Source organism: Myotis myotis, unplaced genomic scaffold, assembly GCF_014108235.1.
Source record: "Myotis myotis isolate mMyoMyo1 unplaced genomic scaffold, mMyoMyo1.p scaffold_m19_p_7, whole genome shotgun sequence".
Lineage (NCBI taxonomy): Eukaryota > Metazoa > Chordata > Mammalia > Chiroptera > Vespertilionidae > Myotis > Myotis myotis.
In genome coordinates, this window is record NW_023416379.1 from 40,892,664 (window position 1) to 40,917,415 (window position 24,752).

Below are 24,752 nucleotides of genomic sequence, written 5' to 3' on the forward strand. Positions count from 1 at the left end.
TTAATTTTCTTTCAATGTGCATGTATTTGTGCACCAGGCCACTAGTGTATACATAAAACAGCTCCTAATTGGGGGGGGGGGGCAGGGGCGAAGGGGTATTAATAGTCAGGTAGCATTTGCCAATCAACCACTTGTCTCACCTGACCCCTCTATTGCTCAGTAAGGGAGGAAAGAAAACAAACAGTAGATTCTTAAATAACCAAGCTTACCTGCCAGAATATCTACCATGTAGATTGGAAAGAACAATGGCTATGTCATGTCTAGACCTACGTTATTTACTTTACTTTGAATGGGTTACCTTTTCCTAGAATGCTCTGTTATATCTATTTCTGGCATACAAGCCGCACATCAGACAGTGTTGGGGTTGATGTCTCTTTCCCCATTGCTGTAGGGTCTCTGTATTGGGAAGGCTGAGTAATTTGAGTTAATGACTACCTATTAGAAATGTTGTTAATGCACATCCCATGTGTTTATGACTGCCCTTTACTTCTGTTACTGACATTCTCTCTCATTTTTATTACAAGCCCGTAATGAGTCCCATAGAAGAAAAGCCATCATTGTCGGTGATTAGTTTGACATTTAAAAGTTTTTCTAAGTTAAGTTTTGCAGACACACTTAATATTAAAGAGATTTTATGATTAACAGCTATTACAAAAGGAATTCAAAAGCGTCTCTGAAATAAAATTGATAAACTTCCCTGTTCTGAGAGGAACACGATTAACTCTCGAAGCTATTAAAATCCATTTTCACTCCCTTTGTTAATTTCCTGGACAATTTTAAGTCTCACTGCTTTTCAGTATACTTATTTTATACACACAATTAATTCTCTTATCATAATATATAAAATAAAATACTTTTCCTCAGTCTGAAAAAGTGCTTGTAGATTCAAATCATGAAAAACTTTTTCCACCCTCTTGTTGAATTCTAAGTTTAAAGTATGCATATCAAAGAAACTTCATGCCCATGAAGGTTCGGTTATTAACACAAGCCCAGATGCATGTGTAGTTCACCAGCTCTAGCACAAAATCCCTCGCGAGTTTTTCTTTGAAAATGATAATATGTTTGATGGAAGTCCACATATTCTGTGTATATATACTGGTACTTTGTGCTTTACCTGTTGATAAATGCAAATGAGGATGGTAGCTGTTATTATGGGATACCCCCTTCAAACACAATATTGCATGGACTGAAATGTACACTGTCCCATGAGGCATGGTTGGGCCCATAACTTTGCTGTTTTTCTCTTTTGTCTGGATTTCAGGAAAGTCACCTGAACTTTAATTTTGTTAATTCCTAATTCTTTTAATTCTCTAATGATATTTAGGTGTCTTTCCTCATCCACGTGATTTTTATCTTCCCCTCCCAGTGATTTCCAAATTCATTTTTTTAATTGCCTTGAAATGTAGTCTAAATGTGAGGCCGTGGTTCACTATGTATTGTTATTGATTAAATTATAGTCCAAGAACGTATATTTCTAATCTGCATATTTTGGGGTAACAGTGACTTACAAATTATTTTGAAATTTGAGACCTTGCGCGTCTGAAAATTCAGAGTTGTGTCCAGTTTAGCAGATTTGTTCAGTGACTGTGGAACATCTCTGGGTTGTGACGAAGGTCGTTGTAGTACAAAAGGCTGACTTAAACACCATTCAGCAACAGAGCATCCAGAGACTTCCTGCTTTAGATGAAATATAAACTGCTATTTACTGCAGCCAGAAATGCTGAGAAAAACTTATTAGATGTGCTTAAAACAGTTGTCATCAAAAGTTGGTGTGGTCTTCGCAGTGAGTTTTGCTGCCTTATCTTTCTGTTGGATAAATAACTACAACCAAATTAACTATCATTTATGATTGATGTAGTACGACTTTTAGCGCTTAGCTGTAAAGATTCTGTCTGTCTTTAAAAGACAGAACAGAAATATGAAGTGTTACTAATGAGGCTGCATTTCATTATGTTTAGTAGTTATAATTGTGAGATTGCTGATGATAGATGGTTTGAGAATAAGGTGGAACTAAAATTTTAGATGTTGGTTTATTAGCTATGTATATGAAAAGCTTAAGGAAACTGTATAAGGACTAGAGATAGAATATATAACTCCTAAAATAGTTAAACTCCTAAAGAGTTTACAAAGAAATGTATACAGTACAAAGAAGAAAGGTGAAAGGAAAAGCAAGGTGAATAGAATATTCAGAATTAATAATGTGGAAGCCAGCACATCAATACTAACAGTTAATGAAAGCAGAGTAGTACAAATTCTTAGATTAAAGTTTTAAAAGTTAGTTAAGTCATATGTTCATTTGCAAGAGACCCACTTAAAACATAGTGACAGGTAATTTGGAAATACAGTGAGGATGAGAATGGAGAAAAAAAATTAACGTAAATAAAATTTATGTGAGGTTTTCCAAAAACTCTGGCAAATCTTTGAAAATACTATAATGAGCCTAGAAGAAGGTGAAGAGAATGCATCTGAGTCATTTGCTATCATGTGCAATTTGTGACAAAAACGCATACAACAAAAATATGATTCATTTTTGGCATAGGAGGCCGCTTCAGAACTCGGGGGGAAAAGGACTCTAAGGAAGAGCAGCCAAAGTAAACAGGACTTTCTGGAATCTTTTATAAAACTATAACCTGGAATCCCACTTTTATTTCACCGTATAAACTACTTCTGTGCTCTAAAGTAATTGTTTCTGAGAAAGAGCTGTTTAGCTTATAACATCAATGTGTTGCCCAGTGTTAATGAACACACTGGTTGCTGCTAGCAAGTAAAACCCTAAGTAGTCCATGCTTAGTCCTGTTTAGACAACATTAAGCTCGATATGATCACCTTGCACTGATACCAAGGATCAGTGTATGTGAGCTTGATAAGAGCAGCGCAGCAAGTCAAAGTGAATGTTACATTTGAAAATTTTGCCTCCACATAAAATAAAAGAAGCATGTCTCAAAGACTGCAGTTCATAGAACTATTATTGGAATAGGAAACAGAAATAGTGTAACTGTCCTACTATGTAATGAGACAGAAGCAAATATATCATTGTTATGTATTTTTTATTAATCGTGGGTGTTATCTTTTTAATTAGTCCTATATTAATTGCACTATTAATTCTTACAATTATATGCAATAATGTACCCCCAAAATGTAATTATCCAATAACAAATTAAAATGCTTTAAAAACATAATGACAGATTTTTTGCTTCTGGCCATAACAGTGTAACTGGTACTGGACTAGCCCTCTTGCCATAAACAGAAAACTGTACGAAATAGACAAAGCAACTGTTTGCAGATATTGGTCAGCAGGCGTCAGAAGATTTTCATCTGTGAAAGTGACCAGTCCTGTGCTTGCCCAGCTCCCTGCCTGGAAGTATTTTCTGGACTCAAAGAGGAGGAGCCCCGAAGGACAGCAGTCTCGCTGAACTTGGGATCCAGGAAAACGGGAGCCACTGAGTTTGCAGGCAGGGAACCAAAAGAAGGAAACTGCCCACTAAGAAATCTGCCTTGGTATCCCCTTGCGTCTTTAGCTGTTAGTGGTGCATGCACAGGAGGAGACTCCATGATTCGAGCCAAGGACAACTACCAGGAAGTTGTGAAGCCAGCCACTACCAGAGGTCTAACACAGCTGGGAGACTCGCATTTTGACAAAGTGGAAAGACCTTGTGAGCACTTGGTATTCAGCGGAGACCCCGAAGAGGCCATGCCTCAGCAGTAGGCTGTAGACCTTACCAACGAAGCTTGAAAACAAGCCTTGAATGGAACAAGCAGATTTACCAACAAATTATCTGCCTCAGAACTTTTAAAGGAAGAAAACAAAATCCAGACAACATTCAAAATATTCAGAACCCAATAAAAAATATTACTATGTGTAAAGAAGCAGAAAAATGTGACATAACCAGGAGAACAATTAGTCAATATAACAGATCCAGAAATGACAGGTAGTAGAATTAGCAGACGAGGACTTTTTAAAAGCTATTATTAAAAAATGATTTTAAAAAGATTTTAGAAAACATTATTATAACGAACAAAGAAAAAGAAAATATAAAAACAACCCAAATGCTCTTCTAAAGGTGAAAAATAAACTCTCTGAATTTTTAAGTTCCCTACATGGGCTTAACAGTAGTTTAGATACTATTAAAGAAAATAGCAGGGAATTTGGAGATGGAACAATTGAAACTAAACCACAAAGAGAAAATAAATTGAAACAAAAATGAATACAGTCTCATTGACCTATCAGATAGCGGATTCAATGGTATGTAGTTGGCATGTTAGGGATAAGGGGACACAAAAATATAAAGGATGGGGGAAAGCAGATTTATGGTTGTGCATATGGAAAACAACACATTAATAAATAATAAAATAATAAACTCTGTGTTTTGTGTACTCACAAGTGTAAAACTACTTGTTCCTCACCCGTATGAGGGAAAAGTGGTCAAAAATGCTATGAATTTGATAGACATACCCACAGATTCAAGACACTCAACAAATCCCAAGCAGGCTACTGTCGAAAAACCCATTATAATCAATCTGCAGAAAACCAACGATAATAAGAAAATCTTAAAAGCAGCCAGAGAAGAGAATACATTACCTACAGGGGGAAAAAGATAAGAAGTGCAAGTCAGTGCAAGTCAGAAGACAATGGAAAGACACTTTAATTTAATCTCCCTCCCACCTGCCCTCCACTGCTGCCTGTTTCCTGGAGATCTTCTAGAAATGTTCCATGTACAGACATAGAAAACGCATTTTAAATTACTTTTAACATAGAATTTAGAAAGGTTTGCAGGAATTTATCCTGCTTACAGAGTCATAAACGGTGTGTTGTGTTTATAGAGAAATGATGGTCTTTCCTAGGTAAAATAATCCCTAGAGCAGAGAGGGGCCATTTATTACTTCAGCCCTAATCCTGTGCTGATTAAACAGCCCTTAGTTTTATACTCTGGTCTTCTGAGTCAACCCGCAGAAGGGACTGGGACTGGTGTTAATTCTTTTGCTGAGGATAGGTGCCCTTAGAAATATGCAAATTGGCTTAGAAGGCAGCTGGACAAAGAATAAAGGAGACAGAATTTGAAATTAGATCCAATCTGGGCTTTTCAGCTTACATAGTTGTGTTTAAAGATAGAGAAATGGGGCCCCGGTTGGGAATAGCCTATCCAATTATTGATGGGATCCCTAATATACTACAGGCAGCTAGGATGATGTAAGAAGCAAGAAGATATGGAGCAGCACTAGATCATAATTAAAAACAACAGAACAACCAAACTTTCTTAATACCATCTACCTTTTAAAAAGTCAGGGTGGCAGGTAATAAGTGGGAGAGGAGAATGTTTCTGTCTCTTCCTACGTTGACCATCCTCATTCCATTCATCTCCTTAGCAGGACTGTTCTACTCGGCCTCCGTGGAAGAGAACTCCCCACAGGGCTGCACCAGCACAGCCAGCCTGTGCTTTTACATCTCCATCACCATACCAGTGTATGTGTTCTCCCACCTGCGGATGTGGCTGGGTATTAAGCTCTTCAGGCATAACTAATGCACCCAGAGCCAAAATGGGATATACATTAATGATAAAGTCTTGAGTGTCTTGTCAACTGCATGAAAATACTGGAAACCCACTTAATTTTCAGGGAAGATGCTGTACCTTGCTTCTGTCAGAGCTTGGGGCTACGGGAGGCTTACCCTGCAGAAGCTTCTTTTATTATACTTTGGTTCTGCCCTTGTTTTTTGAAGGTTCTAGTTTCTAACTGCTGTATCAGAAGAAACATTTCAACACAGTGTCTTATTGGAAATTAACAACCCCAACCATCACCTAATGACTTTTATTTCTTCTTCCTTTCATCTAAAAATTAATATTTTGAAATTTTATGTTTGAGATTCAAAGTCTTTGATAAAGTCACATGTTATGAAATAATTCCAAAGGAGCTATGTTGGAGTAGTTGTAGAGAAATGCATTTGAACAAATGTGATATAAAACTATTTTATGGAAAATTAATTTTTAAAAAAAGAAAGAAAGAAATGGGGCCTTGGCCAGGTGGCGCAGTTGGGTGGAGCATCATCCTGTACACCAAAAGGTTGCAGGTTTGATCCCTGGCCAGGACAAGACACCTTCTTAATAGGCCTACCTTGACGGCCACACTGAAAACTATAGTCCCTTCCCCCTCATTCTGCCTCCCTTACCGAGATTGTTCATGTTCTCCATGCCGTCTCTCATTGTATAATATGCTACATAATTCTATATGTGTGTTTGTCTGCTCCCCTAGACTGGAACATTTTTTGCTTCTTGGTTGGTTCACTGATACATCTTTGCCCCCTAGAAAACGACTTGAACGTAATAGCTGCTTAGGAAATTTTTATTGAATGAACAAATGACAGTTGTAAGTGTGGTAGGGTTCTCTAGAGAAACAGAACCAACAGGACCTGCATGTATGTATAGAGAGAAATACTTACTTTTTTAGAAATTGGCTAATGTGATTGGGGTGGCTTGACTGGTCCAAAGTCTTCTGGGAAGGCTGGCAGGCTGGAACCCCAGGGAAGATTGCCCATCAGAGACAATTTACTGGCAGGATTCCTTCCTACCTTTGCAGGGCAGTCTTTCTATTAAGGCCTTGGACTGGTTGGATAGATTCACTCACATTACGGAGGGTAATCACCTATACTCAAAGTCCATCCATTTAAATGTAAATCTCATCTAAAAAATACCTTCACAGAAACATGCAGAATGTTTGACCAAATATCTAGGTGCTCTGTCCTTGTCAAGTTGACACATTAAATTAACTATCACAATAGGATGTGGAGAAATAAGAACTGTTACACACTGATAAAATGTAAGAGAGTGAGTTGGTAATCACTTAATTTGGCAATATCTAATAAAGTGGAGTTTGTGCATGTCCTTCCACTGAGCAATTTTACTCCTAGTTATATAGAAACACTTATAAAAGGCCTTACTTATATAAGGGAAACACTTAACATAAGGCCACAAATAAACATGTTCAAGAATTTTTTTTAATATATTTATTGATTTTTTATAGAGAGGAAGGGAGAGGGATAGAGAGTCAGAAACATCGATGAGAATGAAACATCGATCAGCTGCCTCCTGCCCAACCCCCACTGGGGATATGCCCGCAACCAAGGTACATGCCCTTGACCGGAATCGAACCTGGGACCCTTCAGTCCGAAGGCTGACGCTCTATTTACTGAGCCAAACCAGTCAGGGCTGTTCAAGAATTTTTGTAAAGTGTTGTTGTAATAGGAAGAAAATGGAAATAATTTAAATGTTTATTGGTGGGAAAATGGATCAGTTAGCTGTGGTATATTCTTAAATTGGAATATATACAACAGTTAAATGAAATAAATGTACATATACCAACATGGATTATTTTTTTAATTATGTTGAATTTTAAAAAGTAGTTACAAAAGGATATATATAGTTTGATACTACTTAGGTTTTAACAACTCAAAACCATAATGTTGGCTGCATTAGTTTTTTTACCAACATTATTTTTGTTATTTAAGACTATCCTGTTTAATTATAAAAGAAACCCACAGAAGCATGGGCCTTTGTTCTCTGGCATCTTGTGTGGGGGGGCTAAAGATATGCATGAAGAGTTGGTCAACAAAAATTATTAATGTGACCAATATGAACCACACATGAACTTCTTTACATCTATGCCCATCTTGGTAACTTCTACTCATTTAGAACAACTTTTAAAATACGTAACCTGTGGCCAAACTTCAGAGTCAGGGATATTAATATTCAATATGACAGATTGCATATATTTTCAGTTAAAGAATAGACTGAATTTAAATAACAATCACATTAAGTTATGACATTCAGTTACATCTGATGATATTTTCTACTTAAATATTTCTCTATGTTTTGTTAAACATTGATTAGGAGTGAAATAAGTTAAAATGGATGTTCATCTTTTTTTTCTGTTAACTTTCTTATCCATTCATAAGTTTGGGATAAATTTATTGCATTTGAGTTTAACCTTTAGTTTTTGCTTAATATTTAATAGTACTCTCACAGAAAATACATTCTAATCAGCCTCCTGCATTGCTTTTATTGTCTTCCCAGTTGTCTGACGATGGTCGCTATGTCTTGTTATCAATAAGGGAGGGGTGTGACCCAGTGAACCGGCTCTGGTACTGTGACCTGCAGCAGGAATCCAATGGCATCACTGGTAAGTTATCTTTCACGCACAGGTACTAGTAGTTACTCCAAGATGCCTTTTAAAAGCAGTTATTTTGTCTTCTAATTGATTTTCTAAGAAACCATCTTCCATTTAATCACATTGTCTTAGTTCATGTGTTCCCTCCTACCCCATATTATCCCATAAAATGAAGAAAAACTGAATGAACGTATTTGTTGGCTTCAGCATTTTCTCGGTAGATTGAGGTTAACCATATTTTTTGCATATGAATGTGAAAATATCCTGCGAATACTGCAGATGAAGAGGATTAAGGAGAAGCTGGCCCTTTGGTCTGTAAAACAGTATAACTGTCTAGACGTAATGCGGCAAACCGACATAGACAAGAGAGAGGGGACCAGTGAGAATTAACCAGGGTAACATAATCATAGGACAGCTCCTCAGTACTGAGCCACATGCACAATCACAGCCTGATTTTCCTGCCTGAATCTTCATATGTCATGATAGTAAGCATGAAACCAGCCAGTCACAAATTCTGGAGATGGCTCATTTTAAATATTCTCTTCTGACATCTAAATCATACCAATACCACTGTCAAGCAGTAAAGCTTTCCAACTGCAGGACGTACTGTGCTGAAAATTCCCAGACCCAGAAATTGTATCGGGTATGCTGGCACGTAGGTAAGACCCCATACTAATTATACCATGTTCTGGTTAATGTAAAATAAGTATATTTTAGAGATGGTGACCTAGATTTTCAAACTGTACAATATATTGAGTGCACTTTTAGTTATTTGATTACCTCATTATTGGTCTATATTGTGTGTTACATAATAGTAAGATAATTTAAATTCTTTATTATTGATTGGTCATTGCATCATTTTTAAACTTCTAAAGTAAGATTCGCATCCTAAGATTCTTAGATACCACAGATGCCATTCACACATACAGCAGGATGAAGTCAACAACTTTTATGCTAGTGTTAAATATACTTCCATTTAATAAAACTACGGGTTTGTGGTTTTGTTTTGTTTTTTAAAAAAAGATATATCCATTTTGATCTGAAGAAAATTGGCTCAATCACAGTAGTTGCACATTCTCTGACAGGAGCAGGCCACCACCCAAGAATTGTTCATTTGAGTTGCAAGTGCAGGTGTACATAGAACTGTGCAAACCTCTGAATATAGAATCTGAAAGAAACAATAACAGCTGTTAGACTGTGCTGTTGTCCTGTACAATATTCCCATGTGACTGTAAAATAGTGCATAGGACTTTGCTTTCTCCAGTTCTTTATGAATGCCAATTACCGTGTTCTTTCTCCATAGAATTCTGGTTTCATTTTTTATTTATTACTTCATTTTTATATATTTAAATTTTTAGGTGGGCTTATTGTTAAACAATATAAGTAAACTAATTAAAAAACAAATTGGCCCTGGCCAGGTGGCTCAGTTGGTTGGAGCATTGTCCCATACACCAAAAGGTTGTAGGTTCAATCCCTGGTTGGGGCACATACGGGAGGCAACCTATCGATGTTTTTCTCTCTCTCCCTTCCTGTCTTCTAAAATCAATTTCTTAAAAAAAGCGAGCCTGAGTGGTCTTCGTGTCACAGCATTTATAAAGTGTTTGGTGGAAAAGTTGGATGGTGCTAACATATTTGATTTTTGTAAGCGAATATCTGCTTACTGTGTACTTTGTCTAGACTTTCATTAACTTGTCTCTCTCCTTTGTCCTTTTATGCTGAAGGTTTGATCATTTTAGATTGATGAAATTTTCAGTGCTCCCCATGTCTTTATTTTAAAGCTTTCATGTCATTAATGAAAATTATCTTCTCCCGCATAAGAAATTAATCTACCCATGAAGATAAAAGGAAGCTCAGTATTTGTCAGACACCTACATTGTACATCCAGCCATCTCTGGCTAGTGCAAAGCAGATGATCTCTTGTTTTCAGAAAACTGAGACAACACTGACCCATGGTTCAGGCCTGGCAGGACTGGGCATCTGGGGGTTACAGTGGAAATGGAGAGAAAAACATTCAAGAACCTTTAAGTGATTTATCCAAAGTTTAACCAAGTCATCTGAGCATTAAAAGCGAGACCAACAGAGGAAGAGGACTCCTGTGATGGGCAGGGGTTATTAGAAAACAGTGTGTGTGTGTCAGAGTGGCTATGCCAAAGGAAAAAAAAAAGAATAGGAACATCAAGAGGTAGTATAAAAATATGAACTTTGAAGTAAAATAAATAATGATAAAGTCAGTATTTTTGCTAATTTTAAAATTAGGGATTAGAAGGGCTTTTTCTAGGAAAATAGCTGTGTGCCATGAGAAATGGAAATTAAACTTTAAAAATTCACTATTAGCAAATCATGCTGTTCAGAAGCCACATTTAGCTTATTTTTGTCATTTGAAGAACACAGATTATTTGGCATAGTAGTAAGTGTTGTTTATTTAGCATTTATGTGTGCCAGATTCTAAGCTACAAATGTAGTTATTTCTTTGTCTTCTCAGAAACCTCTGAGGAGCACGTGTTGTTAACCTAGGAAACAGGTTGGTGAAGCCAGTTCGCTTTCCTGATGCCATTTAAAGATTCAGACCTATGTCAGTTGAACTCCCAGCCCATGTTCTAACCATAGTTATGTGTCAGGTGAGGTGGAAGGAAGGCATCAGACCAGGAGAGAGCCACAGCCTTCTGGTCCCCTCCATTCAGAGCAGGACCCACAGTTGGCATTGGCTTATCATTGTTACATGTCAGGTGCTTTGTAAAGTATAAAAACACTTCTTAGCTCCTGTTCTTAGAGAGCCTGCAAAACCTTTTTTTTTTTTTTGAAACGTAGTTAATACCATTGATTTTCAGAGAAAGCAATAAAAGTAATGAGTTCACTCTCAGGAAAGCATGCAGATGGCTTACTTTAAGCTAATCTTCACTCAGTCAACAAATCATTCCCCCACCCAGAAGCAGGTTTATAAAAAGTGATTTAACTTGAATGTAGAGAAGTTTAGGAATTGAATTCTGTTGGCTTCAGAGTGAAGAATGCCACTCACAGGCAGAGGAACCTCAGAAAAGGTGAGCAGACAGTGAGATGGTTAGCCAGTCTATTTTTAAAAGTAATTTTTCTGTTTTTTGTTTAAATCAATAATGCTCTAAGTTATGCATAGCAAAACTGAATGAGCCCCATTCTTCATCCGAAATGCCATTTCTTTAGAATTGTGTCGGGTCCAAAGCCCTCGAGGAACAAAGGTTTCAGAAAAGCAAAAGGATTTAGTGAGCTCCCGTCTTAAACATGCTGCCTTGTGAGGCCTATACTTTCCACTGCTTTTCAAATTTACAGCTGGATTTTTATAAATCCAGCACTTTCCCTAATCTGAATAAATTTATGACTTACAGTATCTATTTATGACTAAGGTTAATGCTTCTGAACTTTGGTGGCAGATAAGACCACAGACTTTGATTTTGTGTGTGTGTTCAGTGGAGCTTGATTATTTAAAGCGTGTGCCGAATTTTTAGGCTTAGCTGATTAAACAGGTCCTGGGGGAAGTTGCTACTGTGTTTCGCTTTGGGTGGATATTTCAGTGACTTTTTGCAGAGGTGAGTAGGGTCATAAGAAGTACCACTGCAGTGGCTTCAAGACCTTTTCAAGCAGAAATCCTAAGATGGTTAATTTGAGGACTAAAGGTTTTACATTACAAAGTGTTTTATTGTCAGGGGAACACTTAAGGAATCTGACATTTCCCTGAATCAAGATTCTGTCTCTGTAAAAGTCATAGTCCAGAACATTACGTTTTAAGATTCTTATTATAAACTAGAGGCCCGATGCACGAAATCTGTGCAAGAGTAGGTCTTCCCCCAGCTGCCTGCACCGGCTTCCCTCCGGCCGCTGGCAGGCACCTGGGACCCGGTCTTCCCTTGCAGTCCCGGCTTTATCGGAAGGTCTAATTAGCATATTACACTTTTATTATTATAGATAAATGTACCTTTCTGTTTATCTACAAATTTTGCATTGGCAGCTAATTTTTTACTTATTCTTCTAAGGAATAGTTTTTAGGGTTGTTTTTTTAAAAAAAACAACATATTTTATGTAAACTAAGATACAAGTTGGTTACCATTGAGTGGTCACCTGTTTTTGAGGCTAGCAGTTTGAAAATAAAATTCTAACTTGAATTGCAGAGCTTAACCTTTTATGAAAATTAATTGTATGGACTTCTGTTTGAGGGAGTTTGTCAGATTATATATTCTGAATAGCTGCTTAATTGCAACTAAGATGCTGTAACTTTATAAAGCACTCTTCTAACTATTGCTGAGTTGGCACAGAAGAAGAGAACCCATAGAACCAAAGACCAAGTGAAAGCAGGAATCCTGGATTGCTCCTGAACAAGTCTGCTGGGCCCTGAGGCTGAGCTTCCCTCTGCTGGCCACCTGGGCCAGGGGGATGGGTGACAAAGCTCTGGGTCTCCACAGTAGAGAGCGTAATGAGAGATACCCTCAGTGTCAGAATGATTGAGAAATAAACCTAGCAGAGGTAGGGTTGGGGGGTGAGGCGGAGGGAGGGCGTAAGAAGGAAACCTGCCCATCTTTACCTTGTCACTGCTGAAGGGGAGGGGTAGGCAGGATGTCAATTCTCCTAAAACTTGAGAAAGGCTGATCTTCACCTGTGTGCAGGTTGTCTTGATTGGCCCTATGAGGTCCAGAAATCCTCATACCAAGCGTTTAATTTAAAGTGCTCCCAGTTTGGTTGCCTCCCAAGAGGCAAACAGAAGGCAAATGCCAATCTTCTCTGGAAGAGTGCCACTTCTACTGAGGCTTGTAAGAATTCCCACAGATGATGTTTCAAGGGGAGTCAGTTCACAGAAATCACAAAGGCAATGAAGAAATTTACCAGCATGAGAAATAGAGGCAGCAGAAACACCAGTATGGAATTAATCAGATTCCTAATGTAAAACTAGTACATACACTTTTAAAATAAACGGGAAGCTTGGTGGCAAAGCAAGAAACAAGATACTGTAAAATAAATAAATAAAAAATGACCAGACAGATTTGGAAGAGGACTAAGTAGAACTTCTGCAAATAAAGCTATGATTATTACCATTAAAAAAATTCAGTTATTACATTAAAGGCAAGACTAGACACAGCTGAAGAGAGAACTAACAAAGTAGAATATAAGTATAAAGAAATCAACTAGAATATAGCCCACCAGGAGGTGGAAAGCATGTGAGTGGTTAAGAGATATGGAAAAGAGCAAATCTTTTTAGAAATGATAAGCTACATAATTGGGACCAACCATTCTGCAGAGGACAACTGGCCCAAGTTGTTATCATGAAAATGATATGGCTGTCTTAGTATCAAAATAGGCTTTAAAGTAAGAAAGCATTACAAATGAAATAAAACTTCATAATCATAAAAGATTCAATTCAGTTTTATTTAAAAATCTATGTGTATATATAAAATCATGATTTCAAAATACAGAGCAAAAATTAATACAAATCCAGGTAAAAATAGATAAATCTACAATCATAGAGAAGCATTTTAATAGCTCTTTTCTGGAGCTGATAGAAAAAAAATGGCCCCCCTAAATCAGTAAATATATAGATTTGAACAATGATTAACAAATGACTTAATAGACATTTAACATATCACACCCAAAGGCTGCAAAATACACATTCTTTTTAGTCACATACAGGAGCAGTTAAAAGTCATTTAAGAAAAAAAATAGGCCATAAAGCTTTTCTGAACTAATTTTAAATGATTAAAACCAGACAGAGCATGTTCTTTGAGCACAATTGGATTTAGCTAAAAGTCAATAACAATGACCAGAGGGTGAAAAATCTCGTAGACATGATGTCAAGTGAAAGAAGTCAGATACAAAAGAATACATGTTGTATGTTTCATTATATATGAAGTTCAAAAATAAGTAAGATTGTGTTTAAGGATACATATTAAGGCAGAAAAAGAACAAAGAAAAATAGGATTACCATAGCATTCAGGATGGTGATTGCCTTCAGGAGGGCCGAGGGCTTGTTCAGAGCATCGTAGCACAAAGAAGTTCCTCCTCATTCTGTTATCAAAAGCATATTTATTATCCTTCTGTGCCGATTCTTCCAGCTGGACTTTAGAATGATATTGTCAGGTTCATTAAAAATCTCATTGGGATTTTGATTGGAATTGTGTTAAATTGGCAAATTTTCTCTAGGATTATTTGCACCTTTGAAATAGTGAGTCTTCCCATCTAGGGATATGGTGTGTGTTTTCAGTTATTTAGGATTTGTATGTACTATTGTTATTTTTAAGATTCCTTAGAAAAAGTTCAGAGCTTTCTTCATATAGATTCCACATTTCGTGTTAAATGCATTCCTAAACATTTTATTAATTGTGCTTCTATTGTAAATGAACTCTCTCCCTGTCCTCCCATTTTTTTCTAACTGGTTATTGCTAGCGTGTAGGAAAGTGATAGGTTTTTAAAAACTGCTTATCTTATTATTAGTTTTCATTTCAATTATTGATTTAAAAGTATTTGTTGAGATTTTGTTGTGGAGTAGGTAGGTATTAGTAGTCACTTTAATATTTTTTTTATTAATTAAAATTCTTTATTATTTAAAGTATTACATATATCTCCTTTTTCCCCCATTGACCTCTCCCCTCCCCCCCTGTGCCCTCACCACCACCCCCCATCTGTGTCCATTGGTTTTGCTTATATGCATGCATACAAGTCCTTTGGTTGATCTCTTACCTCTTTCACCCCCCACCTTCCCTCATAGGTTGGACAGTCTGTTCTATGCTTTTATGACTGGTTCTATTTTAGTTCCTCATATTCCACAAATGAGTGAGATCATGTGATATTTATCTTTCTCTGACTGGCTTATTTCACTTAGCATAATGCTCTCCAGTTCCATCTGTGCTATTGCAAATGGTAAGAATTCCTTCTTTTTTATAGCAGCGTAGTATTCCATCGTATAGATGTATCGTAGTTTTCTAGGTCACTTTAATATTTTAAAAATCTTTTTGCTAGTGCTAGTTTACAGTTGAGAAAACTAGGCTTATCAAGGGATAAAGAGATTGCTCAAGGTCACACAACTAAATATTGTTGAGCTTCAGTTTTAATCCAGTTTTGTCTGACCAAAAAACTCACTCTGTTTTTATCATGGGATATTTTTCTTGATGAGTTTTAATTTGACAACCAATTATATAAAGTTATTATGCTCTAAAGATGAATGAGATAATAAATGTAAAACTGCCTTGAAAAATTCAGGGACTATAAATGAACTATCCAAATTAATGTAGTAATTTCACTGTGAAATTGAAGCCAGGAGATTAATTGGAGAATAGCTGAGATCTGGCATTGCCTTCCAGAAGTTTAGAAGTCATAGAACTCTTTGTTTATAAAACTTGTGAGATGTACTCTGAACATCCCTGACTGATACATTGTGAAGCAGGTATTTAACATTAAAAGTGGCATCTAGTGAGCCATTTAAATGATAATAGTGAGCCACATTTAAGAATTTTTTTAGTGATGTCCATCTCTAGACGAATTCTTAACACTAAGGGACTGGGAAGTGTTCCTTCTTTCATTCAGGACCAATTTTATTTTGCATCTTTGAAGTACCTGCCACTTCCTTTAGGTGCTAAGTATTAACTTCTGAATAGAAAAGACAAATTATAAACAGGCAGATAGATACATATCTTGAGAGAAGTGCGTGATGAAATGGTCTGGGTACCGATAAGAGGGGCCTGGCCGTTGGAGAGTGAGCCAGGCCGAGGAAATGCCCTGTAACAACGCCTTGAGGCATGTGTGAAGGAGCCTCGCAAAGGCTCGAAGAACAGAGGTGCAGCGAAAGTTGGAACCAGCTGAGGTTGGCTAAGTGGGCAAGGACTGTGACATGCGAGACCAGGGAGACCATAAATAGGAATTCGATTTTATTCAAAGAGTAATGGGGACGTTTTTAAGAAGGGCACCAACATGGACCAGTTCAGGGTATTCCAGCATTGTGGTAATATTACAGCCACTAATATTGAGAAGGTCTGGAGTGGCTGTGGGAAGGCCAGGCGGGAAGCTAATCTGCAGACCAGGGCAGCCTAATTCTTTGTCGTAGGGGCTGTCCTGTGAGCCGAGCACCTTTAGCGGTATCTCTGGCCTTCACCCACTGGACTCGAATAGGAGCCCTCCTCTCCCCTTCCAAGTTGTGACAACCACGCCTGCACACATTTCTGAATGTCCCGCACGGTGATGGAATGACCCCGGTTGAGAGCCCCTGACGTAGACCCAGCAGGAATTGGTGAAGACTTGGCCGGTGTGCGGGCAGTAGAGGTAGAGAGAGGTGCTCCAGTTTGGGAAGGCTCAGGTGGAGGAGGATCCCCCAGTTTCCGTGGGGCAACGTTCACATCTACCAGGCTTTTCGGGGGCGGGCGGGGGGGTGGAATTCCTTCACATGTTTTAAAACCTTAAAATGTGCCCATTGTCCTCGCTCTTTCTCAGACCTTAGATCTTCCAAATATTGTGTCTACTTTTTCTATAGACAGATAAGATCTGCCCTCTCTTCCCCATGCATAAACCACACCCTTTTAAGCACTGGAGAGGTGACAGGATGCTTGGTCTCTCACCAGGAATCCTGAAGTGGGTGAAACTGATCGACAACTTTGAAGGAGAATATGACTACGTGACGAACGAGGGCACAGTGTTCACGTTCAAGACCAATCGCCATTCTCCCAACTATCGCCTCATCAACATCGACTTCACGGATCCCGAGGAGTCGAAGTGGAAGGTGCTGGTTCCTGAGCACGAGAAGGATGTCTTGGGTAAGACTGCATGCTGCTTGAGAGCGGTGCTTTTGTGTTGGGTGAGCACGTCAGCAGATTGGTCTGCCTCTCGTCCTCTGGTGGCCCACTACAAGGTAAAGAGCCTTCAGCCTCTGAGCTCTGGGCATGAAGTGTCTAAACAGTGCCACCAGGTTTGCACTGCAGGACGTCTTTGTGGTGACTACAGTATTATGCAGGGCCATCCTAATCACTGTGAAGATAGGAATCCAGACTTTCTAGGTGGTGCTTTTTAAAAAAAATATTAGTTGTCTTTGTGTAATAATCCTGTATAATAAAAGCCTAATATGCTATGTCCAACCAGTCACTACGACTGTACTGACGACCAGGGGGCAGACGCTCTGACTGGTAGTTTAGCTTGCTGCTGGGGTCCAGCGAATCGGGACTGGGTGAGAGGGCTGGACACGCCCTCCCCGGCCGGCTGGCCCCCACCAGCCCTGATCGGTATCGGGACTGGGTGAGACGGCCCAAGGCCCTGATCACTTGCCAGGCCAAGGGACCCCACCCATGCACGAATTTGTGCACCAGGCCTCTAGTATAATAATCACTTACGTTTAATTTTTAAACCATTTGGATTCAAAAGCCGTAGCTTTTCGCTTTTGAATAACCTTTGGCTGTTTGTATTATACCTATTAGAGATTGTAGGGTGGTTTTCAGTTCTCTTATTAGAAAAGGAGTAAACTGTTTTCAGATTGAATTGAAATCCAGTGCAGTTGCTGCTGTGTGCCCTGAGCTCCATTAGCCTTTCAGGAATCTCACCTCTGTTTCCATCCTGTTTCAGGGTGCCCTTAAGTTCCCTCGTTCATTTTCTCTGTGATGTTCCCAAATGGTATTCTGTGTTATAAATGGTTTATTGCCTGAAAGCTGGATTTGATTAGAATGAGACTCACTAATTTTGCTATAAGTTTTTTTACACAAAAGAAGAGTCCGGTTATCTTCAAGTTAATGAAGAATTTACTGGCTGGAGGTGAACTTCTGCTAATGGGTTCAGTGGGTATAAAAGCGAGGGCCACCTCAAAATGGGAAGGTGTAAGGTATATAATTAGGAAAATAAATCCTTTCGATATCTGCATAGTATCCCTGTCTCAGCTGAACAGTCCTGGAAAAGTGAGGGACTCTCCCTCCTGGCCCAAGGCCGTGCGCTCTGCGCCTGGCAGGCACTTAAACTGGCCTTGTGTCATAGGTAGAGGGAAAAGGTGGTCAGATGGTTACGCTGACTGCCTCAGGGATTGCGGCCCAGGGGCACTCCCTCTGGGCCCTTCTTCTGCATGCACCTTGGCCCAGGAGGAAGCACTGCTCTAGGTCTTTGCTCGAGATTCTGCCCAGCCCCTGGGCATCTGGCTGCACCCCTCACTCTCTTCGGTACTGAGGTCTCCACAGCCCTGCAGGCAGGGTGTTGGCCAGGACCCGAGAGGACCTCATGCTTGCTCTTTCTTACAAAACCCACATCTGCACCTCCAAGGCAGCAGCCCATCCGAGCTCTCCCTGAAGTACTCAGTCCCCCTTCTCCTGCCTTCCAGCTGTCCCAGTCCCGATCCCTTTAGCCTCTCGCGTTGGATTGGACACCAGTGCTGTCTCCCCAGTGGGGAGGGGGGCTTACAGCATGACTGGGCTTTCTCCAAGGAAATCCCTTCGCTTGTCTCTCCAGAACCTTCCATTCACTCCGTGCCCTCATTTATATTTGGATGAAGGGGTCAAGAAACAGGTTTTTGGCCATTTCCTTCAACAACTTCCTGTGAGGAACTGGATGTGTAGTGATTCTGGTTGCCTGGTGGCTTCTGTGCAAATTGAGACAGAATGTGCCCCCTAAGGGTGGGTGGTAAGAGCCGGACATTTAGTGCCTCTTAAGTGCCACGTGAACTGGCCTCATGTTGGCAGGTCCAAGTGAGACTTTGGTAGCACCAGCCTTCCTGCAGGGCGTCCTGGGTGGCTTTCAGACGCAGGGCAGGTTGGGTCCGTGATTCTTCAATGGGGAGCTCTCAGAAACCTAACTGTTTCCCAAAGCATGTGACTTTTCTGCCGTTTAAAGCCCCCCTAAAAGTGGCTTGGCTGTGCCTTAAGGTGACATCCTATTTCCCTTGTGGACCTAATGAAATGCAAATCGCTGCTTCGAGACGTGGGGGTGATATATTTTTATAACCTTCCTCTGGAAGATTAGAAGTTCCTTGGACTGGAAAGGGGAGACCTTCACTATTCCCTGGAACTCATCAGTCCGAGGGAAGCGCAGTTGAATTTGCTATCTATCATTAGCACAGAATGCCCAGTTGAGAATAAAAACTAGAGATGAGTCATAAAGCACAGCCATAAAGTCAGAGCTGTTATTGATGGCGCCTGCAAATCTCCTTGTCCTTTCTTCTTCGCTTTGTCTGTTGTATAATTCTGATGTGTTTGCAGTTAACACCAAGGATTCCTTGACAAGTAATTTACTTCTGTTTTTCCTCTCTACTTTCTGTAAAACATTAAGGCTGCATGAAATAGATTACTTGATTGAGGCACTTTTGTAAAAAAAAAAAAAAAAAAAAAAAATCGCATTGGAGAAGGAGCACCTGGCTTGTGGCTGGGAAAGTTCTTTGTGTCTTACCTGAAGGACGGGTTTGCTGTGGTAACAACCAACCGGATGGGAGCTCTGGTGGTCCTCGGAGCTCCCTCTGACGACGCCTGGCTCGTGCTGATAGCTGGTAATGTTACAAGCGTGAACTACTAGTTCCATGGGTTTTAAAAAATGAGCATGTGGCCCTAGCTGGTTTGGCTTAGTGGATAGAGCATTAGACGCTGGTGGACTGAAGGGTCCAGGTTCAACTCTGGACAAGGGCAACCAATCTATGAATCTCTCTCACATGGATGTTTCTCTCTCTCTGTCTCTCCCTTTCCCTTCCATTCTCTCTAAAAGTCAATGGAAAAATACCCTCGGGTGAAGATGAAAAGTATTAATAATAAAAATGAGTTTAAAATTCACTTCCCCATGAAACCCAAGAAAGGCTTGTCCCCGTGTTGGAGCTGTTACCTGCAGTCCTGTCCTTGCATCTGTCCATTCATAACAGCATCTCTCCCTCTGGACAGCCTGGCCTTCCCTTAGGCCAGTGGTCGGCGAACTCATGAGTCAACAGAGCCAAATATCAATAGTACAACAATTGAAATTTCTTTTGAGAGCCAAAGTTTTTAAACGTAAACTATATAGGTAGGTACGTTGTTATTAACGTAATTAGGGTACTCCTAAGCTGGCCTTTGCTAAAAACGTCCTCAATCTGATTGAGGTACGTTCGCTGAGGTCGACCCCTTCCAACTCTCCCATCCTCAACTCCTACATGAATCGCGTACGCCTCCCTGCGCTGTGTATCCCGCCGCCCGCCCAACTGATCGACATCCCCCACTTCTTCTAACGCCACTTCTTCAAAATAGACTCGCCCAGGCCGAAAACCGACTTCTGCGCATGGGCCACGAAGTTTCAATCGCACTGTACGTGCGCGCCCGCACATGGTATTTTGTGGAAGAGCCACACTCAAGGGGCCAAAGAGCCGCATGTGGCTCGTGAGCTGCGGTTTGCCGACCACTGCCTTAGGCTCATCTTGTCCAGAACGAAACAGATTGTGCTCTGTGCCTGCCCTTCTGTTTTTTTCGCCCCCCTGCACTCTCCCAGCGCTGCCGCAGGACCATACCGATACTGACGTTGCAACCCTGGGAGTGAGGAGGACTCGTCTCTCTACCTGACTTCCCATTTCCCCACGATCACCAAGCCCTGGGATTTTGGGGGGGAACTTGCCTTTCATTTATTTTTTATTTTTTTATTTTTTTTCCTTTCATTTATTTTCTTACATCTCCAGACTTGACCCACACTGGTGTGATTTCACTGGCTTTCTGCAGGTTTGTTCTTCCTGGTCTCCCTCCATCCCTGTGCACCCCTTTGTTCTGTATCCTTCGTGGATGTCATCTCTATTTGTATCCCCTTTATCCAAACAGTAGCTCCTCAGTAACTGCCAAGTCTGACCTACACTCCGCTCCTACTCAGCTCACTGAAGCCCCCTTCAGACCACCATCGCCACTCACCCCCAGACTGGACAACCTTTTTCTTCTTAAAAACAGACCTCTCACCTGTTTTATTAGCTCCCTCCCTCCCTCCCCTCCCTCCCTTCCTGCTGTGCATTCATTGGTTCATTCTCATTCCTTTTCTCTCTCCTCATTCCTAGCTCTGGCCTGTGCTCGAGACTCAATTCAGCACTTGCTGAAAGGCTCTCACTTTTTTGCGTCTGCAGCCAGCCGGTGCCTCACCTTTGCTTGCACATTACTAGCTGTGTTTTTACGTGGTTGTATCTTAAGGGCAGAGGTGCCATCATCTTCCTGCTGGTCTCCCGGCACCTTGCAGAGAACCTGGAATGTTCCAAAGGCTTGATACATTTTTGCCGAATAAACAACCCTGATGGAAATGGATTTTGATTTGTTTTTTGTTGTTTCTTTCTTATATTTCCTGTAGCATGATATTGAACACAGAGTAGGTAGGCAGGTTATGTATAGTACACACATTATCTGGGTAATCGCAGCCCCTGGCCCAAGGTGGAGAGTATTTTGTTTCCTCTAGACACCACAGTGACAATCACTATGAAGAGAATATGCTGGACGCTAGGTGAATGATGAAAAGTAGTTGTACAGTCACCTTGCCAGGCGCACTGCTGCATAGCACCCTGGAGTTCCAGAACTACTGTCCAGCGACATCGGTGTGCCGTCCTCGCCTTTGCAAAACCACCTGAGGCTTTGTCTGTTCTTGTCTTTTCAGAATGGGTAGCCTGCGTCAGGGCTAACTTTCTGGTGTTGTGCTACCTCCACGACGTGAAGAACACACTGCAGCTCCACGACCTGGCCACGGGCGCCCTCCTGAAGACCTTCCCGCTCGAGGTGGGCAGCATCGTGGGCTACAGCGGGCAGAAGAAGGACACCGAGATCTTTTACCAGTTCACTTCCTTCCTGTCTCCAGGTGAGTCTACCCACCAGTGCCGCTCAGTCCCAAAACCAGACCAGTGTTTGGGTGTCTTTGGGGAAATGGGAATATAATGCTATGAAGTTGAAAATCACATATGCTGTATTACAGCCACATCACTTAATGGGAGTAAAACAGAAAAACAGACGCTCAGAACCAAGGGAAATGCAGCCGCCGAAACTGTACCGTCATTAATCTTGTGTCCTGAGTCCTGAGTCTCTGTTCTGGGGACAGGACCAACTGTTGTTCTAGGTTGATGAAAAAAATCCGCAGGAGCACATATAATCTTAAATTCAGCCTTGGTCTGAATGGACCAGGGCAGTCACAGTGCACAGAACTAAAAGCTTAAAATAAAAATCTGTACTCACATCTGACATTACAATTGTTTTCGAGAATAAACTAAGAATAAATCCTGCCGTTGTTGAACTGAATAAAGATAAGTCTAAAAATATAGTCTTGCATCATATAGAAAAAAACTTATTTGGTCTAATATAAAGGAAAAAATGCCCATCAATTGTAGTTTTACTTTTCATGTAAATGTCATGTAGTTAATTTTACCCAAAGTCAACATAGCTATCTTTTTTACTTTTTAAAAAGTCGGTCACTCTCTTTTGCTTTGTTTTGGTTTTGTTTGCTTCTCCCCTTGGCTGTTTTTTGCAATTGCCGAAGCCATACATGTACTCCGACTTGTCCCAGGAGCCTGGTTCAGTTGGCAGTTTGCCTTGGACCGAGCAGGCCCTATCCTGAGATCAGTCTGGCTGAAAAAGTTTGTGCACGTTTCCTTGTTTGTTTTCAAGTTCCTCCATAGCCCTTTTGGTCCTACCCAGTTTTGTTGCAATAGTTTTATCCTTGGCAAGTACAGCAAACGGGAGAGCTGGGCAGGTACTGACTTGGCTCTGGAGTTTGGCCAGATGACAGTGATGCCTCATACTTTTTTTTTTTTTTTTTTTTGCACCTCGAAGTCACAGAGCAAGCCATTCATAGGAACCTTATCATCTGGCAGGTTGCTCTCAGGGTTATTAAAATCCAGAGTGCTGTTCTGTAAGTAGGTCTGATGGCACACCTAGTAAGCTTTACTTTCCCATGTGCCTTTCGGAAGATCTAGGGGGCCCAGGAAAAGTGCCCACAAGGATGTGGAAACCAGGGCCAGGAGTCAGGGACGGACGGGTGTCCTGTGCCTCACCTCTCTCCCCTGGGTACTGAGGTACAGTGGCAGCTAATGGACAGGAACTAAGAACAGCCAGTTTCCTCCAGATAGCCGTTCCCAACCCACTGCTGCAGGGTCCACAGTTCATTCGCTAAGGTTACAGCAGTTCTAGAAGTTTAACATTGGAAAATCGCATAGTTGAAACAAATGGATAAAGGGCTGAGAAGAACAGGGTAGAGGGTGACTCACCTACACTTAATAAAAGCCAGAGTCACCAGAGGCCCGTAAACCTCCTTCCATGACCCCACGTGGCCATTTATTACAGGAACAAGCTCGTCGTTACTGGGGAAGAAAGAACTCATTGTCCCAGTGCAGAATGGTGGGTTCTGTGCCAAGCAGTGAAATGTTATCCGTGACCGTGGCTGTGAAGGTTGAAAAGAGAAGTGTGTTCTTCGTTCTGCAGTGCCAGGCAGCTTCTGAACAAGCTTTCATTTGCGGCTGTAATGCTTTGTTCCTCTCCTTTTTCTCTTCTTCATTTTGCCTCCAGCTTTGTTTTTTTCTCTCCTTAATGCAATTTGATATCTAAAACCAAAGAACAGGACTTCCAGACTCAGGCCTTTTGGTCCAGATGTAAGAATGGCCATGTAATTAATTGTCAGCATGTGTATATCACCTTAAAGGCCGTCTCGCTCCGGCCTCTGAAGGTTAGCTGTCCACGACAGCTGACTAAATTAGAAGCAAAGCCCTGGGGCCCAAAGTCGCTGCAGCTCCAGCTGCTGTGGACGTGTGATCCACCTGGCAGGTGCAGGCCACAGCTGACTGTGGTCCCCAAGGACGTGCCTAGTGCAGACGTGCCTTATGCCCAAGCCATTTAGGAGTTTGGTATCCTGAGTCACACCTGGGAGAAAACAGGCGGCCTGGGCAACGTGACGGACGAGGCTCTTATTCCCTGTGGCTCGAATCACTTAGCTGTCGAGCCAATTAATTCTGTACTCAGGAAACCTGGGCGGGTTGTCTAAGGTGAGCTCCAGACAGACTTGCACATTGTAAAAATCCTATACAGCAGAGCATGGCTCTGGGAACCAGAAATTAAAGAACCTTCTCAAACCGTTTGGGAAAGGCAAATATATATATATTAACACATTGTGTACCGCATAGAAATCTCTAAGACATACGCCAGGGACCGCACGTTTTTGGGCAAACTGCACGTTATTTAAATCATCATAATGCACTTTAGGTGTTGTTTTTCAATAATTATAACATTTTTATTTACAAAAACAATTAAACAATTAAAGTTCCTAGTACTTTTTTAACGTATGGTACTACGTAAAACATTTTCCTCTATGAAGAGGGGCCAGACAAAATTTACATAAGTATCTAGATTCGCTCCTTTTTCCATGGGCGTGAAAAACGAGAACACTCATGAGCGGTCCTTAACAGATGGCGCGCGAACCACGAGAAAACTCCTGAGTGGTACGAAATGTGTTAAGAGTTTTAGAGCAGATTTAGGTTCACAGCAAAATTAAGGGCAAGGTGCAGAGATTTACCATATAATCCCTGCCCCTGCACATGTGTAATCTCTCCCACCATCAACACCCCTCCAAGGGTATTACATTTGTTATACAGCTGATAAACCTACACTGACACATCATGATCACCCCAAGTCTATAACTTACCTTAGGATTCACTCTTAGTGTTGTAC

The 24,752-nt window shown here is 40.7% G+C and overlaps 2 protein-coding genes across 3 annotated transcripts in view; both read left to right on the plus strand.

Annotated features, from left to right (window-relative positions):
• The window catches only part of LOC118660081 (prolyl endopeptidase), a 110,801-nt gene that overhangs the window by 41,065 nt on the left and 44,984 nt on the right, over nucleotides 1-24,752 (plus strand). For both annotated transcript variants that reach the window (XM_036317135.1, XM_036317134.1), the window contains exons 7-9: nucleotides 8,064-8,169; nucleotides 16,725-16,916; nucleotides 21,703-21,900. In XM_036317135.1, the coding sequence (XP_036173028.1) occupies nucleotides 8,064-8,169; nucleotides 16,725-16,916; nucleotides 21,703-21,900 (496 nt within the window). The remainder of the gene's footprint in view (nucleotides 1-8,063; nucleotides 8,170-16,724; nucleotides 16,917-21,702; nucleotides 21,901-24,752) is intronic.
• Nucleotides 5,003-5,924, plus strand: LOC118660083 (phosphatidylinositol N-acetylglucosaminyltransferase subunit Y-like). Its single transcript, XM_036317136.1, has one exon. The coding sequence runs from the start codon at nucleotides 5,313-5,315 to the stop codon at nucleotides 5,517-5,519; it is 207 nt and encodes a 68-aa protein (XP_036173029.1). The 5' UTR covers nucleotides 5,003-5,312; the 3' UTR covers nucleotides 5,520-5,924.